The sequence below is a fragment of the Stegodyphus dumicola genome, chromosome X2 (assembly GCF_044657685.1).
Source record: "Stegodyphus dumicola isolate Sdum_Otavi_A_Nest chromosome X2, ASM4465768v1".
Taxonomy (NCBI): domain Eukaryota; kingdom Metazoa; phylum Arthropoda; class Arachnida; order Araneae; family Eresidae; genus Stegodyphus; species Stegodyphus dumicola.
In genome coordinates, this window is record NC_140781.1 from 84,943,588 (window position 1) to 84,962,301 (window position 18,714).

At 36.0% G+C, this 18,714-nt stretch overlaps 1 protein-coding gene across 2 annotated transcripts in view; it reads left to right on the forward strand.

Annotated features, from left to right (window-relative positions):
- Positions 1–4,765: 4,765 nt before the first annotated feature.
- elgi (E3 ubiquitin-protein ligase NRDP1 elgi) overlaps positions 4,766–18,714 on the forward strand; it is a 56,795-nt gene continuing 42,846 nt past the window's right edge. For both annotated transcript variants that reach the window (XM_035378035.2, XM_085809878.1), the window contains exons 1-2: positions 4,766–4,899; positions 5,075–5,172. In XM_035378035.2, coding sequence (XP_035233926.1) covers positions 5,083–5,172 — 90 coding nt within the window. In that variant the 5' untranslated portion in view covers positions 4,766–4,899; positions 5,075–5,082. The remainder of the gene's footprint in view (positions 4,900–5,074; positions 5,173–18,714) is intronic.

The window sequence follows — 18,714 nt, forward strand, 5'->3', positions numbered from 1 at the left end:
AAATCTTTTAAAAAAATTAATTTATGTTTATGAAGAATTCGAGACAGAATCAAGCAGTTATTGCACGATTTACGGTTGGGTGATATGAGGCCTTCTCAATCGCTGTCTAAAATGTAAAATGTCTAGCCGCCGGTAACCTAACGGATAACATTCTCAAAACAATATGGATGAATAGACTCCCATCTAACATGCAAACCATTTTAGCGGTCAGTACGAAGCCACTTAAAAATCTTCCCGAAACCGCTGATAAAATTCACGAGCTGACCATTTCAGCGCAAATAAACGCAGTGCAGGCTCCTGCTATTGTGGCGTTACAGACTCAAATTGATGATTTGTCCAAACAGGTTGCTCAGTTAGTAGCCATCAAGCTGAAACTTTTCAGCGCAACCGCTCCACATCACGTGATCGAAATACACGTCGTAGCCCACTGAGGAAACGTTATGAAAGCCGGCTATTCATAACCCGGGTATTTGTTTTTACCACCACAAATTTGGAAACAAGGCAAACAAAGCCCACCGTGTCGTTATAACGACCAGGGAAACGAGAAGGGCCGTTGCTCGAAGTTGTGAACGACAGCGGCCGGAATTTTGCACGCCTTTTCGTCATCGAAAAGAATTAGGGCTTGAGGTTTCTTGTAGACACCGGGGCTGATGTTTCTGTCATTCCACCACATTTTCACGAACAAAAGCGCCTTACCAACTTACAACTTTATGTAGCAAATGGAACTCCTATTCAAACTTTTGATGAACGCCTGATATCTGTTGATTTAGAATTGCGCCGCAACATCCAATGGCCATTCATTATTGCTACTGTTTCAAGTCCTATTAGTGGAGCTGACTTTTTTCAAAAATTTTCTGCTTGTCGATCTTAAGAATCACCGTTTGATATATTCCGAGAGTAATTCGCATTAGTCAAGATTTAAGCATTAAACTGATTTCGGGTAACTCCCCATGGCATCAACTCCTCAGAGAATTCCCTACAAACACGCGCCCAGTTATAGGTATTTTCGAACCCAAGCACGACATTATATTGAAACTACCGAACTTCCAATTGCAGCTAAACCAAGACGCTTACCTCCGGACAAGCTTAAAGCTGCCAAAGAGGAATTTCAATACATGATGGAACAGGGAATTTGCCGTCCTTCAAAAAGTTCATGGGCTCTAACTAATTCGGAAACGAAATGGTAACTGACGCCCGTGTGGCCATTATCGTCGGTTAAATGCAGCTACAATTCCTGATCGTTACCCAGTCCCTCACATTCAAGACTGTATGCAAGTTTCAGAGGGAAGAGCTATTTTTACCACCCTTGATCTTGAGCGGGCGTATCACCAATTGCCCGTTAACCCAGCTGATATTCCAAAAACTGCGGTTATTACGACTTTTGGACCATTTGAGTTTCGGGTCATGATTTTCGGCTTATGCAATGCTGCTCAGACGTTCCAACGCTTCATGAATCAGATGTTAATCGGCCTCGACTTTTGTGTACCTTATTTTGATGACGTCTTAATCGCCTCCTCTTCAGAGCAAGAACACCTACCACATTTGAGAACAGTTTTTGAACGTTTTCAAAGGTACGGTGTCGGTCTTAATCCTTCTAAATGCGTTTTTGGCCAACCGAGAGTATCCTTTCTTGGTCATGAAACTTCCGCTGATGGTGTTCGACCGCTTCCAGACAGAGTCACCGCATATACCCGTACCATCTCCAGTGAAGGACTTAAGAATCTTGCTATGCTTAATTTTTATCAACGTTTCTTACCTTATGCAGTGACCATACAAGCTCCTCTAAATTCTTTTTTGGTTTGAAGCAAGAAAAACGATAAACGTGTTACATAACCTGGACCACAGAATCCCGCGAAGTGTTCCAAAAATGCAAAAATGATTTAATTTCGGCAACAAATTTTGCACTATCCTTCCGCATCTAAACTATTATCACTCTACGTTTATAAGGTATTTTTCCCTCTTTCCTAGCCTGCCTTCGTGGCGTAGTGGTTCTGCACGCTGGGCCGGTACTCCACAGGTCCGCGGTTCGATTCCCGGCGAAGGCGTTGCATATTTTTCATATCCTCTGCTTCCCAAAAATAACCTAATGTCTCTCCACATTGACAACAGCTATAGCAGCAGTTTTACAACAGAAAGATCAAGAATTATGGAGACTACTTTCACATTTTTCTAAAAAAACTCTCACCAGCACAAACCAGATACAGCACTCACGATCGCGAATTGTTAGGAGTTTATGAAACTGTCAAATATTTTCGACATATACTAGAGGAACGCGTTTTCATGATCGTAACAGATCACAAACCCTTAACCTATACTTTTCAACAGCGTTAGGATAAAGCTTCTCCTCGTCAAATGAGACACCTAGACTTCATAGGGCAATTTTCAAAAGATATCCGTTATATTGAGGGTTCGCAGAATATTGTTGCAGACACCTTGTCTCGTATTGAACAACTAGCCGTTCCTTCGCGAATAAACTTTGCTGCCCTTGCGGATGAACAACACCTGGATTCAGAACTACAAACCCTCTTGAAAAGCATATCTTCCACCAATTTGTCATTTACTTCATCAAAGTCTTGAAAAGCAAATTTATCATTACTTCATCAAAGTCGATCCTTTCAAATTTTTTTCCTTCCACACTTAAAAATGCTAGATGGCTTAGGGGATCACAACATTGTTGATTATAAATATGTGAAAATGTATTTTAATTAGCTGAACGAACGTTCGTAGCTAGCATTTGATAATGAAATAGTAAGTAGTATTTGAAGTGCGACTGTTAGGTTTGGAAAAACATTTTCTCTATAGATCTGTAGTGGAGTTTTAGGTTCCGTTTCTTTTCTACTGCGGAGTAACGTCATGCAGTCACATTCACTGCTCAAAACAATTAGGGGATGTTGTGGGTTCGGTATGAAATAACCATATAATCGACAATCTTTTTGAACAAAAGGAAATAGATTATGGAATCGGATTATAAAGGAAAATTATAATGTTTACAAAGTTGGGAATAGACAAATTTAGTCTGTGACGTCAACAACTGTGTGTTTGAGATAAGGAGTGACAAGCGACCTGCAGCATTCCTTTTGTAGTAGGAGATTGAAAACAATTGAAAAGTTGTGTGGTGGTGTATTTAATTATGGCAAAGCACACTAGGGCTATCTGCCTAAGAGGAGGGATGCCTTCGTGGAGGACTTTCTAAGGGAAACTGGTTCGTATACACGTTACACAGGGGGAAAACCACGAAAACACCCATCCAGCCAGCCCGTTCGCGGGATTCGAACCTCGGACCGAATTACCAGTGTTCAGCGACTTTACCGCTCGGCCGCTGGTGGGCAACAATTGAAAAAGAGTTGACTGTTTGTAGCAGTCAGTCCGATGTTTTAGCAAGATGACTTAGTTGAATCGGTAGACTGGAAGGCCATCAGTCGTTTACAGGAGAGTCAAAAGCAATCCATTGTAGCGGAAGCGTTAGGATTTTCACAAAATGTCATTTCCAGATTATGGAATCGGATTTTGGAAACTGGATATGTTTGAGAAATTCGGGACAAGGTCGTGTTATCGTTTTAAAATAAAAAGCGGGAGATATACGTGCATTTCGTTAAAAAAAAATATATCTCTACTTTGGAGAAATAAAATGGTCAGAAAGAACGTTTTGGTTGATGTACTGCAAACATTTTATTACACATCTTATCAGACAAATCAAGAAAATAAATAATTAATTATATTACAATAGTTATTAATTTTAAATATATTTTCCAGAAATCGATCAAAATAAAAACTGAAATTTTCCGGAAAGTATTGTTTAAAAACCATTTGGCGCCCCTCTAGGAGCAGCGCCCGGGGCATCATGCACCCCCTTGCCCCCCCCCCCGTCGCTACGCCACTGCTCATTCACGCAAAACTGACTCTGCGGTTTTACCACGCGCGGCTTCATCTTATAACGACACTGAACTTGACACCCGCCTTTTTTCGCCGCCGCTAGTGCGGACCTCACTCTCTTTCATCCGCCTCCCACACTCCTTTCACCCTTCTCTCTCTCTCTCCCCCTCCCGTTCTTTATCAGAAGTCGAGTAAAAAAATGTTTCTACATCTTGACACTCGAGAATAAAATACGATCTGTGTGTGCATGCCAAAAATACTTATCTACCTATGATAAAATGATTACAGCAGAAAGTAAATTTATTGTTCGCAGGTCAGCTTTGTCTATGAACGACAGCTTTCCACCAGTGGAGTAGAGAGCATAACTGGTGCCCGGGGCGAAATGCCTTTTTGGCACCCCCCTCTCCCCCCAAAAAAACACAATGATATGATGAAAATCTTGTTTGGAGGCCATTTGACGCCCTTCTGCGAGCCGCGCCCTGAGCATCATACACCCCCTTCCTCCCCCCTTACTACACCACTGCTTTCCACATTACCTTCGGCGAAAATTTAACGTCTGTTGACAAGAAATTAGTTTTTTCTTTCATGCTACAGCCCGTAGCCGGACTACAGTGATTGGATTTCCTTTTATGCACTTTTTTAGTAATTAGAAGAATAGAACAAGAAATTTCACAATGTTGATGTAAATAAAGACAACAAGACTAGAAACGAATGTGCTATAGTGTTCGTGATCTGAGCGCTTTGAGCATTACAGAAGTTTTCGTCACATTTAAGAGAGTCGTCGAAGCCCAAGGAGGTGTAACCTCCTTGTTGGAGCCAATAGAGAACGAGAACGCACTTTCGTTTCAAGCTATTTCTATTTGGGAAAATAGCAGTTTGTGAATTGGCAACACTTAAGTAGGATGTAGTTTGTTGCAGTGTCAAATGTAGTGAAAAGTGAAACACATTTTTAAAAAGGTATCAGTTCAAATTCTTTTAAATTGGGAATTGACATCCTCCTTTTGAGTATTAGTTTGTATATATAAGGTAAGAATTGCGTTTGTGATTAAGTTTACTATCTCTCATGATCTTTATAGTTAAGTTTAAATATGGTTTCTAATGGTACCGGTCGTAATACTGTAATATTTCATCATTTTCTTGATAAAATGCCTACAAGTATTCAGCAGATTTAATTTAAAATGTGCGTTTTTATGATTTATAGGCAGTACTATGGGGTATGATACAATACGCTTCCAAGGAGAAGTCGATGAAGAACTCATATGCCCTATCTGCTCTGGTGTTTTAGAGGAACCGTTACACGTAAGCTAAATACAGGTTTATCGTATTGTATGTTTTTAGCAGATTCTTAAGTATTGTGGCTCATTTCTAACCATATATACGTTGCAAATGTCGCAAGTTCCTCATTTATTGCTTTCATGTATTTATTGTGTAATAAACCAAACATGACATTTATTTCATAAATTATCTTTTAATAGATTTTACCCCAAAGTCATGATTCTGTTATATAATTAAGAATTATGTTGTGTTTACAAGAGATTTTTTTTTTTTTTTTTTTTTGTTGCTTGTTTTGTTTTTACATCATAGACATGCAAAATGGATGTTCAATAACTATTGAACTTGGCTGACTTCGGTTTAACGTGACTTCGGCTGACATTGGCTTGGCTCATTCATATCTATCGGCAATTAAACCAGCTTTCATGCAAGAATCGTATGTCTTTCATCCATCATCCAATCCATACAAAAACCTCAAATTCACAATTTCATCATAATCCAACCCATCAACATTCATCCTCTTAGTCACCTCAGACATACTCAAATGATGGTACCCACAGCAAAATAATAGCAAGTTCAAAATACAAGACCATACCATGTACGTGCAACCAAGTGCAGCAATTGAAAAGAATGGTAAGAAACCAAAACACGAGTCCATACGAAAGGGTTACTATTACAAAAAATAGCCAAAATGTAAATTTATCACAACACATTGGCAATATTCGCAGAAACATGACCTTTTTAATGACGAAAACTAAAATTTTCCCTTAAGGCTAGTTTAGCCAACATTATTAACATCAGAGTTACCAAAAAACCAATTTCACGCAGTAGGCTTCTAGATTTCACGAACAACCAATACCACTTGACGATTTTTTTCAGACAAAAACCAAGGGGTACTGTAAAGTAAAGATTAGCTCAATTAACATCTCATCTAACGTAGCGGTCTAAAGCTCTAAGAATGAGATGCAACTATGTATGCTTAGAAGTCTACTGTATTTTCATTCCTTCATTTAATGAAAAATCAGGGAGACATTAAAATATAATTGTAATATGTGCAAGCGGTGATGGGGAAGAAATATTCATTAATTTGTGTCAGGATGGCCAATCAATGAAAGAATTTTATGCCAGATTATGCAAGAAAACGTCATTATACCTGAAAAAAGTATTAAATTTTTATTTGCTTTCGTTTCACTCTGCAAAAGCATTCTACAATATTATTGTGTTATCGCAGTAATGAAGCTCAATGTAAAACTGTTAAATTTACTCTTTTTGAGGAAATGCGAAAAGAAAATTGTCAAAACTTGTTTTGTTGCTATAATTTGTATTTTTTGTTGCTATAATTTGTATTAGCCGTTGGCATAATCTTTTGCTTAGGACATCAAATGGTCTTAATATGGCTGTGTCTTTTGGGATGACATGTTCATAAGATTCCCTCCTCTGTGTCAGAATATGCATTGCAGAATAAATGAATGAATAATTTAATAATTTAGTTTGGAAGAAATGCATGTTTGTAGATAGACATAGGAAAGGAAATTGTTATAATTATATAGATGGACTCCTATATCCATTGAATTAGGTAACCTCGTGTCAGTGTTTTAGAATGATATTGGGTCTACATGCAGAGCTGTATTAATCTAAGAAAACATTGGAGAATTACAGAATTTTCGGCATTGCAGACCTAATCATCACTACTCTCCATGTATACAATAACCTGACTTTTTAAAAAAATCAGACGAACTGTGTAAATTTATTTAATAGACTTATACTATAACAAGGCAAAGTGCAGTGTTTCTGAAAAAATGCAACATTTTCATTTACAAGCAAATAATACAGCGTCATTATGATTCATTACATGAATAAAACCTCCACACACTAATCACAACAAACATGACCATTGAATTTCAAAACCATGTGCTGTATTACCACCACCAAGACAGAAGATAGCATTACTCACCGACTAATTCATGCGCAACCATTAGTGGATTGTCAGATAAATACATTTTCATAAAATTTTGGGTTTCTTACTTTGGTGGGTGTCATAACACTTTGCCCGATGATTCTTGTCCGGTTGGGTCAATAATGCAGTAGTACTGAAATTTATATGGTATAACTCTGATATACGCCCTAATTCCACCAAATGTGGCAATATGTGTACTGCGCTGGTTTTTGGTGCGATTGCGTGTTGTATGTTGTTGACGTTGAAAAATCTTTCGCTGGAGCTCGTTGGTTCGCGAAGATAGAGGGGAAAGATAAAATGGTGGAAGTTGTTGAATTGAAGTTCGGCAAAAGGAAATATCGTGGCCATCCTGTTGAGGGGCAGTGGGTATTTGGAGGTGTGGAAAGAGGGTCTGGGGGATTATTTTTAGTGGCTGTGCATGATAGAAGTAGGGATTTGTGATTTTATTTATTTGTGAACCACAGTATGGATTTTCTGATTAGTATGCCTGACTGTCATATAAATACAATAGTGATTATGTGGCGGCATGTTAAAGGCGGTATGAAGTTGGTATTTCTGCTGTTCGAAAAAGCATTAATTCATGGTAAGTGCATTTTATTTTATTCTTGTTCTTATTCTGTAGAATGTTATGTTCATTGTTTTTTTAGTATGAATTTCTGTTGTTATTGTTGTTTTTTTGAATTGTTTGAAATTTATTTTAGTTATATTAGTTTATTTTGTTGATTAGTGCGTAGCATCTAGACTGTGCAATTCGTAGATGTTTTTTAAAGTTGAAATAGAACGCTGTGTACATGGTATTCTTTGAAATTTATTATGTTAATTTATTAAAGCGATGTGTGAGTAGTTCGTAGATTCGTTCATTGCCTAGTTGTGCCATTCGTAGATGTTTTTTTAAGTTAAAACATATCGCTGTGTACATGGATTCTTGTCAAATATTTTTGGTTAGAAACTTTACGTTTTTGCTACCTAAATTTTTTGTTTTCGTTTCAGATTTTTAGCTTAACTTGTGTGCTCAAAACGTGGTTTCTGCATGTGCGAAAACCGCGTTTTTGCAGACATTTTAGGCTTAAAGTTCGAAATGTAGACAAAAAATTTAGATAGTAATATAGCAGCGTTTGGCGAGAAATTTGGTGACTTGAGGGCGCATATCAGAGTAGTTACATTTATATATAGATATAGAACTACTCTTATATGTGCCTTGGCGAGAAACTCCACGGTGCCATATTACTATCTAAATTGTTTGTGTATATTTCGAACTTTAAGCCTAAAATGTCTCCAAAAATGTGGTTTTCGCACAAGCAAAAACCATGTTTTGAACACACAATTTAAGCTAAAAATGGCTAATCTTTGGAATATGGTAACAGCGACATTTTGGTAAGGCGATAAAGGTTACTAGCTAGGACTTTAGCAGTGTACATGGCTAAAGTCAAGAGTGTGCGCAATGCCATTTTTGTGCAATTCTAGGATGTTTTTTTAAATGAAAATAGGTTGACGTGTACATGGATACCGTGCATGTGCAATTCTTAAAAACGCGGCAAGCAGTGGGCGATTCTGCACTTTCTCCCAATTTCGCACCTAATCTTCATCATGATTAAGCACTTTGTTCCATAAAAGTTCTAGTATAAGCGTAATTAAATGTTGAGTTAAAAAAAAAAAGCCTTTACTTCGTGAAAACAAAATGGCGTCCAAAACAAAACTAGTAGTTTGCTGTAGCAGGGTTGGTCGCCAAAGTTTCGCCAAAAAATCGGCAAGTTACCGTAATCCAAAGATTAACCCTAAAAATCCAAAACAAAAACAAAAAATTTAGATAGTAAAAACGTAAAGTTTCTAACCAAAAATATTTGACAAGAATCCATGTACACAGCAATATGTTTTAACTTTAAAAAAAATCTATGAATTGCACAATCTAGGCAGAGAAAGAATCTACGAACTACGCACACCTCGCTTTAATAAATTAATATAACAACACTAAATTTTAAAGAATACCATGTACACAACATTCTGTTTAAACTTAAAAAAATCTACGAATTGCACAATCTAGGCATTGCGCACAAATAAACAAAATAAACTAAAATAAGTAAAATAAATTACAAACAATTCAAATAACAACAGAAATTCATAGTAAAAAAACAATGAACATAACATTCTACAAAATAAAATAAAATAGACTTATCATAATACATACGTGATTAAAATTTTGCCAGTCACACAGTGTTTCTCAACAAAAGTGCTACGATTTTGCTATATCACATCTTACTGCAATTCAAAATTTCAAAAGTAACGATAAAAACTTCCTCCAAAGTTAACTTACTGCATGAAAACCACAATCCAAGTCTTAAACTCCGCTGACAGCCACATACTTTACCAGCAAGCATTTAACCATGAATCCGCACAAGAACTATCAGAAATGCCCTTCTTCGTCTGAGTTCTCGTAGCAGCTTCGCATTTCGGACTCCGTTTTAAAACTCGCACAGAAATTCCAAAAATACACTTTGATTCTCATAAACACACCCATGAACAATAGACTCGTTAACAACTCCAACATAGTACCTTTTAATACTAAATTTACTTTCCACACAATCTAAAATACGCGACTGAAATCTTGCCACCACGTCTCTAAGTTTCAATGTCAAAAGGGTTGCCATATGAATAGCATCGTCCACCAGACCATCCCACAGCACGGAATCGTGCCGAAAACTGGCGCAGAACACGTATCGCCACATTTGGTGATCTTAGAGCTCATATAAGAGTAGAGCCATATATATATATATATATATTTATTTATTTTCCCTGACTTATAAAAAAAATTCACAAGCTCATCGGTGACTAACTTTTTGCCAACATAGCAAGAAAGGCAACAGCTGTTTTCAAAATGGTGGCACACCGTGAACTCCAGACAAGAGTAATATTTCAATAAAATTTTAAAATAAGACACATCGATAACACTTACCTTTTTCAAGAATTTCTTTTTAGCCCACAAGAACGTTATTACAGAAGGGCTATTAGTCTCGAAATGGCATTCTGCGTCAAATTACTGAAAGCATTGAATCTCTTTTGAAATTGTAGCCACCTGTTACCGTGTATTCTATTTAAAGAAATTAAGTAACGAAGAATATGCGTGTATGTATGTATGTTTCTCGCACTCTGAAAAACAATGGTACCTAGAGACGTCAAATTTTGAGTAACGTATACCTTCAACCAAATATGGGCACCTGGAAGGCTAGATTTTAAATTTCAAATTTAGTTTATTATCTGTTTCATATTTTGTAAAACTTAACTGATTTTTGATTAAAAACTCGATGATTTCAAAGTGAGCAGTTTTAACACTGTATGTAGTAAAACATCTTTATCCTCAGTGCACGAGACTGTCAATCAGAAATTCTAAAGATATGCCATTTTACGGTAGAGTAGACTTTAAGGCCCCGTCAGACGAGGGCGTAAAGGGCATAAGTGGTTAAAGCCGAGCTCCGTTACCAAGGCAACCAGTCTCTGCTACGTCACAGAATCTGGTTTAGAGCTCGTGGCATAGGGTTCAATGTTTTTAACTTTAAGCCGAGTTTGGGATAAGCGTCGACCAATCAGATCGAAGCTAAAACGAAGCGGCTTTCTTTAGACGATTTCGCTGTCACAACGAAGGCAGCGTTTTTTTTTTAATATGGAACACATCGTATCCGAATGAGTTGTAATCGTATCCGAACGAAATGAAGAGTTGATCTCGCAAGAAATCTACGATGATGACATGCATTTTTTAATGAGTTTTTATTGCATTTTTAATGAGTTTTTCAATTTATATTGAAAAATATGGATGAAACTCGTAAAGCGAAAGTTAAGCTCAGGATTATTCACGCTGTGTACGATCCTGTAGATGATTGATCCCATCCAATATTTTCCATTTTATTGTGAAAATTCTTTAAAAAATGCATGATTGCAAAAATTTTATTTTTTCTGTGTAAATTATTATTATTTTCTTTCTGTCTATAATTTCTTGTTTAATTATTTTTGTATTTAAGAATAAATTTATTGAAAAAGCTGGAAATATTGTATTGCTATTTGCTTCAAATGCTGATTTTCTTTCCAAACAAACTTCATGAATTAATTTTACTAAAACATCAAATCAATATCAAGAATCTGCTGTTTTTTTTTTAATAGTAAAAATATTACTTTAAAGAAAAAAGAAAAAATTATTTTCACTTATTTAAGAATAGTCACAATAGTCAATTCAATGGTGTAAGCTTTGTATAAGTAATAAAAGATTAATCTTTTGAGAAAATGCTCTTATGAATTCCAAGAAGGAAAAGATGTAGTGAAATATCCTTAAAATAATCAAGAGTCTAGACAGTTTTGTCTCCTGTTGAAGTTCTGTTCTGTTTTTTAATTACGTTCTCCATGAAAGGAATTTACTTTTAATGAAACTGAATAGCACACATAATTCGTAACATAGACTATAATTTAATGAATAGTATTTATTATTATTATCCACTCTTTATTACTATCATTTGAATGGAATTTTGATCATTAAATTCATGCTATTTCTCTGGTAGAAATTCCTGGATAACGTATGAATGTTTATAATTTTGATGTATTTGAAGACTTGGGTACCTAAAATTTGTCAATGTGAAATTACTTTTGAGATTTGGTCGTAAATAGAAATGACAGCATATGTTGAAATTAAATTCAGGGGTGCGGCTTATACATGCAAATTATTAAATAGGTGTATACAAACAGCTGGCAACACAGCAAAATGTATTTAATGATTGAGCATAAAATACATTGTTGGGTGAACGTTTCCTAGTATTGTACTAGTTGTAGTTGCTGGTCATTGTGACCAGTTGTGGGATACTATTACTAGTGATAATTGATACTGGTAGTGCAGCAAACTACTATAGTGATCGACAGGGACAGTGAATAAGGATTGCTAAGCACACGTTTCACTGTCACAGAAACATGTTCCTTTTGATTGAAAATTTAAAAAAAGAAATAATCATAATAATGTATGGTAAGTACTGTTTTTAGCTTAACTGCTTTCACACCTGCAAAATGGAAAAATATTATATACAGGCTATCTGTTAGTTATCCTCAAGATTTTTTTTAACTAGGCATATTTAGAATATCGTATTTCTCCCAAGAGAAATTATATATAAAAATTGAAGAAGGTTTTATATATATAAATATGCATGTGCATGTTTATAGTATAGAGAGTACTACAGTACAATGCAGAAATATTCCATAGTGCTTTGCACAGAAATATATGTGCCAACCAAGTATTGGTCTTTCAAAAAAATATATCTCGACCATTTCATTCTTTACCTTCCTCCGTTGCCTCTTGGCTAATGAGAAGGGCAGATAAAAGATCATTCTGTTGAGCCAGTAAAATTTTGTGGTGAGCTGAAAAAAACATGACACAACGAAAAAAACAAGCAGAGCGAACGCTGGAAATCAATCGAGCGGGAGACCAGCGTGGGAAAGTTGTAGACATTCCACGCATGCGCAAATTTAGCTTCTCTCATTGGCCACTGCTTACACCTCATTTTCGCAGGTGTGAACAGGTCTCCCCTATTTTATGCCCTTATGACTATGCCTCTATGCGCTTTACGCCCACGTCTGAACGCACCTTAAGGTACCCCTTGTATTATGCCGAAGTTGTTGTTTGATTTATCGCCAAGTTGTTGTTTCATTTATGGTAGCCTGAGTAGTTGAATGTTATGGAAACCCTATTGTGACATAATCGGGTGCATGATTCTGAGAATTTTTGAATCATGGGATGTTTTGTAAGCGTTTTTGTGGTGTGTGTTGGTTTGATTCTTTAGACGGTAGAATGGCCGAATGTAGTAAGATTAATTTGAAGTTTCTGTATGATTTGGAGCGAAAGGGAAAAGACCTTTAATTGACTGGTGTGTAAATGAAGGTTTACTTAGTAGCCATTATAAGTGTCCTGTATGTAGGAAGGATATGCGTCTAGTTGAACATAAAAACCGTTTAGATGGATTTGAATGGGTTTGTAGGAAGAAAGGTTCAGATGGTCACTATGTGAAGCGTTCGATCAGCAAGAGTACCTGGTTTGAAAAAAGTCATTTGAGTATGATTTATATTTTGATTTTTACGTGGCTCTGGTTGTACGAAGTGAACTTGAAAATCATGGTAAGTGAATATTTGCTTTTGGTAGTGCTTAAATGTATAACATGTTTTACCTTTTTTTATGTTATTTTATTGTTTAGTTTAGAATGTATTTTATTGAGATTATGTATTTTTTATGTGCCTACATTAGTGCGCACATTTGTGTGCTACATAGGTGCGCTCCTTTAACATTTTAAGGGAAAATATATCGATGTGTACATGGACAAAGTAAAGGGAGTGTGCACAATGCAAGTTTGTGCAATTCTGGGATTTTTTTTTAAGTGAAAATATGTCAACGTGTACATGGATAAAGTTAAAAGAGTGCACAATGCCATTTTTGTGCAATCGGGGATTTTTTTTAAAGTGAAAATAGGTCGACGTGTACATGGATGAAGTCAAAGGAGTGCACAATGCCATTTTTGGGCAATTCGGGGATTTTTTTTAAGTGAAAATAAGTCGATATGTACATGGATACCGCGTTTGTGCAATTGTTTGGCTTGTTATTTTGGCTTTGTGTACCGGCGATTTTTGGCGCAAAAATGGCCGCTTCGCAAGCCAAAATAATGAGTCAAAGAATTGCACAAAATCGGTATCTATGTACTGCCAAAAATCGCCAAGTTTCGCCAAGGGGTACCCTAAACTATGCTTTTACCCCATTTTGAAATATTTTTAGCCCCTCATTTAGCTTATCTCATTGGCCACTGCTTACACCTCGTTCTCGCAGGTGTGAACAGGTCTCCCCTATTTTATGCCCTTATGACTATGCCTCTATGCGCTTTACGCCCACGTCTGAACGCACCATAAGATACCCCTTGTATTATGCCGAAGTTGTTGTTTGATTTATCGCCAAGGTGTTGTTTCATTTATGGTAGTCTGAGTAGTTGAATGTTATGGAAACCCTATTGTGACATAATCGGGTGCATGATTCTGAGAATTTTTGAATCATGGGATGTTTTGTAAGCGTTTTTGTGGTGTGTGTTGGTAAGAGGGTTATCCCAAATGCTTTCGAAATGTGTATGTGCGTGTAGATGAAAAAATGCTCCTCTGGGAGTAATATAAAGTCTGAAAGCTTTCAGATTTTTTTTTTTTTTTTAAATTTTCATTTTATTTACTTTTTTATTCTTGCCATGTACACAGCAATCAGTTTTTGCTTATAAAATATCAGAGAACTGCACAGATATGGCATCTGTCCAACTTTGCATTGCACACTGGCCAAAACAGCTATGCCCGTAGCACATAAAACTTTTTGTTGACACAGTGATTTCTTAAGTATATTGCATTGCCTCATGTCTATTTTTCAATACTTTTCAGTGGAGGTGTGGATAATCTGAAAGTACCCAAATTTTTCTCCTGCCGTTTGGTTTTCCTGTTTTCAACAACTTATAACGTCTCATGTTCTTTGGTAACATAAGCTCTAAGAAACATCTTTACGTGAAGGCATCCCTCGTGCGTACAGAAGCTAGTATTTATGGTTTAAATGAAAAATAATGAAATTGACTTAACTAAGTAAAACTAAGATAGGCTAGTGTCTGCACAATTAGAGTAACACAGAAGTTGGCTCTGACTGAAGGTCGGCATGGCAAGTCTAATGGTGAGAGTAATGCAAAACAGCTCTCAAGATAATTAAATTAATAATGTGGCCTTCAACAGGCAGAATACGTTCTAATTCTACCCTCTAAAACCTCCTTTTAAATACCGTCTCCTTTCTACCTTATTTGAATATCATGCGAGCTAGAAATTTACGTTCTGGCAGGAAAATGGGAAATGAGGAGGACAGGAAAGTAAATTAACATAAAATAATTGGTTAAAGAATTAAACGAGACTTTATAATTTTCCCTGCCGAAATTTAAGTATATGCAATATAGGTCTTTAACAACATCGTTAAGTACTTAAATTCTAAATACTTCTGAGCCAACTTCTTACGATACCATAGAACTTAAACTAAATTAATTATTTTTCATGTCAAAAAACTGGATCTTGAACGCATTTCTTCCATTTACAATATTTCAGCTGCTGAACTTCTTCCAGATTTCCAGGCGCACCAGCAGCCAGGCAGTGAATTCGTTGAACATTGGTATTTGGTCCAAGTTTTGAATCTTGCAAACAGGCTACTTGTATGGGTGTTTTCATGGTTTTTCCCGTGTGTAATGTGTATAGAAGCCAGTTTCCCCTAGAAAGTCCTCCACGAAGGAATGCCTGTCCCTAGGCAGATAGCCCTTGAGGCTTTGCCGTAATCGCATAAAGCAAACCTTCCAGATATCTGAACTTAAGTAAAAAAAATTCAAAACATTGTACATTACTTCAATTTAAGTTCTCTCTTCTAAACCATTTCTTATTTAAACATTTCATTTACATTTATCCGAATTTTCATTCTACCAGTGTTCTATCTCTTTCCCACTGCTCTGCAGTAAAAATGTACCTAAAGATCTAGACAGTGTCTTTTATATAAGTGGCACAACTGTACCACCTAACCCATATTTTACATGTAAGAAATTTGGACTCACTAGACTAAAAAACTCCTTTCTTTCAAAACTGCACCTAATAGGCTAACAAGAGCGTGATTTAAACTTTAGTTCTGGCTGGAGGGCCTAACTTTAAACTCATGCACACAGCTATCCGTTTTCTTTTAACTTAAATTTCTCTTGAATTTGCTAGCTTGTATTTAGACATCTCATTCATATTATACAATTTGTAGCTCTTACAGCTGTGCAAGTTTTAATTTACTACGCATGAATTTCACAGTACTTTTTAATACAAAACATTAAACATACTACAACAAATAAAACATTTACAGTGCATTAAATTAAGAAAAAAATTCAGCTTGCACTTTATGTCAAGGCTTACAAGTTGTTTAGAATTTCTTTGTATTTTTCTTAACATTTTCTCACATCAGTCTCTCAGCCTAAAATAGAGTTTTTGTTTTTAAACTAAATTAGAATGAGTATGAATAATTGCAATTTAACTTCCAAGCTTCTTGCTGCTTAAACAACTGAAATAACCTCACTTGAGGTAAAATTCAAAAAGACTAGCAACTCTTATATAAATTTAAACAGAAAATAAAACTGAATCTTAGTGAGAAAAAATTAAATTTTCACTTATCTTTTTGTTTTTCAGTAATATTCTATTCTTTTATTCATGAACTCTTGCCAAGTGGTATAGATGCTTGCTTGCTGTATATGGAACCTTCTTCAGGCTGAGTCTCCTCCTCTGCCACCAGGGTTTCTTTTTCTTGGGGTTGTTTTGGACTCTTGGCACCTTCCATCATCTTTGAGAATTTTTCGCATCTGCTGGGCCTTTCTGCAGCACTTCAAACCAGAGCACTGCAATTTCTGTGGTCTCATCTGTGTCACTGAAGGTTGCTTAGCTGGACATTTGTTGCATATAACCCTCGGGTTTGATTCCTCAGTGTACTTGGGCCCAGGTGGTAGTCTTTTTTCTCAAATTCTGAGCCTACGCTGAAAATTCTTTTGAACTTCAAATGCCCTCCTGGATTCATTTCTTTTCGGTTGCATTTGTAACCTCTTGTCCTCTCTACATTCTGGCTGCTTCATTATTATCTTTGATTGTTCATCTCTCTTGTTTATTTCCTTGTCTTTTCCTACTTGGAAAAGGGCACTTTCAAAGTAAATGGTTCTCTGCTGCTGTTTCTTGCTGGCTACGCTTTTTCTTCTTGTCCTTCCTGTAAAATATCTTTGAATGTTCGCATGTTATTACTATCTTAGTGGGGCTTGATCTTGATCTATGCTTGCCCCTTATCCACCTTTTAAACAAACTACTGTTTCTCAGATTCTTTCAATTATGTATGGGTCTTGAAATTGTGGACAAAATTTAGCTACCCTTCCTTTCTCAGCACATGATAATGAATGCTTTACCTTGATGACTTGGTCTCCTGTGTTGTAATTGAGTTTCTGCCATTTTCTATCAAAAATACAGCTTCTGTTTTTCCTTTGCCATATCCGAATTTTTCACTGCTTGGTTTATTATTTTCTGTATATTTGCCATTTTTAACCATGGCATTCTCTTCTGCACCATAATTTATCTCATTGGTGTAATTAGTTTCCAGCCTAAAAATAGTTCTGCTGGAGTTTTTCCTCTTATGTCATGCTTAGGTGTCCTTAAGGTAAATGCTAACTTACTGACCCGGCTATACCAGCATTTATGATAGTTTTTCACATAGCAATGTATAATTTTAACCATTATCTAGACCATTTATAGACCCGCTCCGCTGACTGCTGCTGATAAGGCACCATTTTTAGATGTCATATACCAAGTCCTGCACATAGTTCCTCAAATGTTTGGCTAACAGACTATTTTCCATTATTGGATATAACTTTTAACCCTTTGAGGTTCGGTGCATAAAAAAATTTTTTTTGGGAAAAAATAACTTTTCACATAGACAACTAGCCCCTAATACAATGTTTACATATTTTTATTGGCTTCCCTGTAAGAGTATGGGCCTAATAAATATAATCTAATTCATTTGGAAATGTTGTTTTTTGTATTAAGTACCCATCCAGGCTATAATTAACATTGTTATGCAACTGCAATGGTTATGGCACAATCTGATATTTGCTTTTACAAACTTTTGCCCTTCCGGAAAATATACTGCCTTGTGATTCCATTGTATTGTTTTCCTTATTCTCAGGTAGCTGGAAATGGATGAATAGTTTAATTCACATAGAATGTTTAACCTTAAACTCGCTGGGATAACCAGTTTAAGCTTGTAAATTTGATTTGTGATTTTTGAGTAAAATTAAAGATTATTGATAAATTTATAGTTAATTCAGAAGTCAAACAACAAAAATCAGCGTTATATTTACAAAATTTTCACAGACTAGTTTCGATGGTTTTACCGAACCACCATCCTCAGCTGCAAAACCGCAAATGAACAAGATAGGAAGTAATGATTAGATAAGATAAGAGAGCCTGGACAAGAATAAGCAAGTGGCTCCATCTGTTGGTGAAACCAGAACTAAAACATAATTTCTTTAAAGGCCGAAGGCAAAGATGGATTGGAATTAGGAGCGTTAACTAGAACAGAAAGATTTTTTTGAATGTGAAATGCCTCTAGAAAATCCAGTTCTCCAATAGAAGATGTTTTTTGAATAATTTTGGCAGCAGAAAAATTGAAAGTGTGATTTTTGGAAAAACAATGTTGCGCAACAGAAGACTTCTGTGTTTCCTTTTTTCTAACATAAACCGCATTTTGCGGTTTTGCAGCTGAGGATGGTGGTTCGGTAAAAACATCGAAACTAGTCTGTGAAAATTTTGTAAATATAACGCTGATTTTTGTTGTTTGACTTCTTAATTAGTATTTATTCTGCGTGTTATGTCGTCTTAAATTTATAGTTCTCGGCTCTATTTCGGATGGCTGTAATGTCTGGGTGCTCAAAATGATCAGGATCCTTCAAATAAGGATAAATATTTTTTAATTTGAGGTTACTTTATAATTCTTGTACAATCATCTTGAGTCGAGAATACTTGCTGTAAGCATAGCA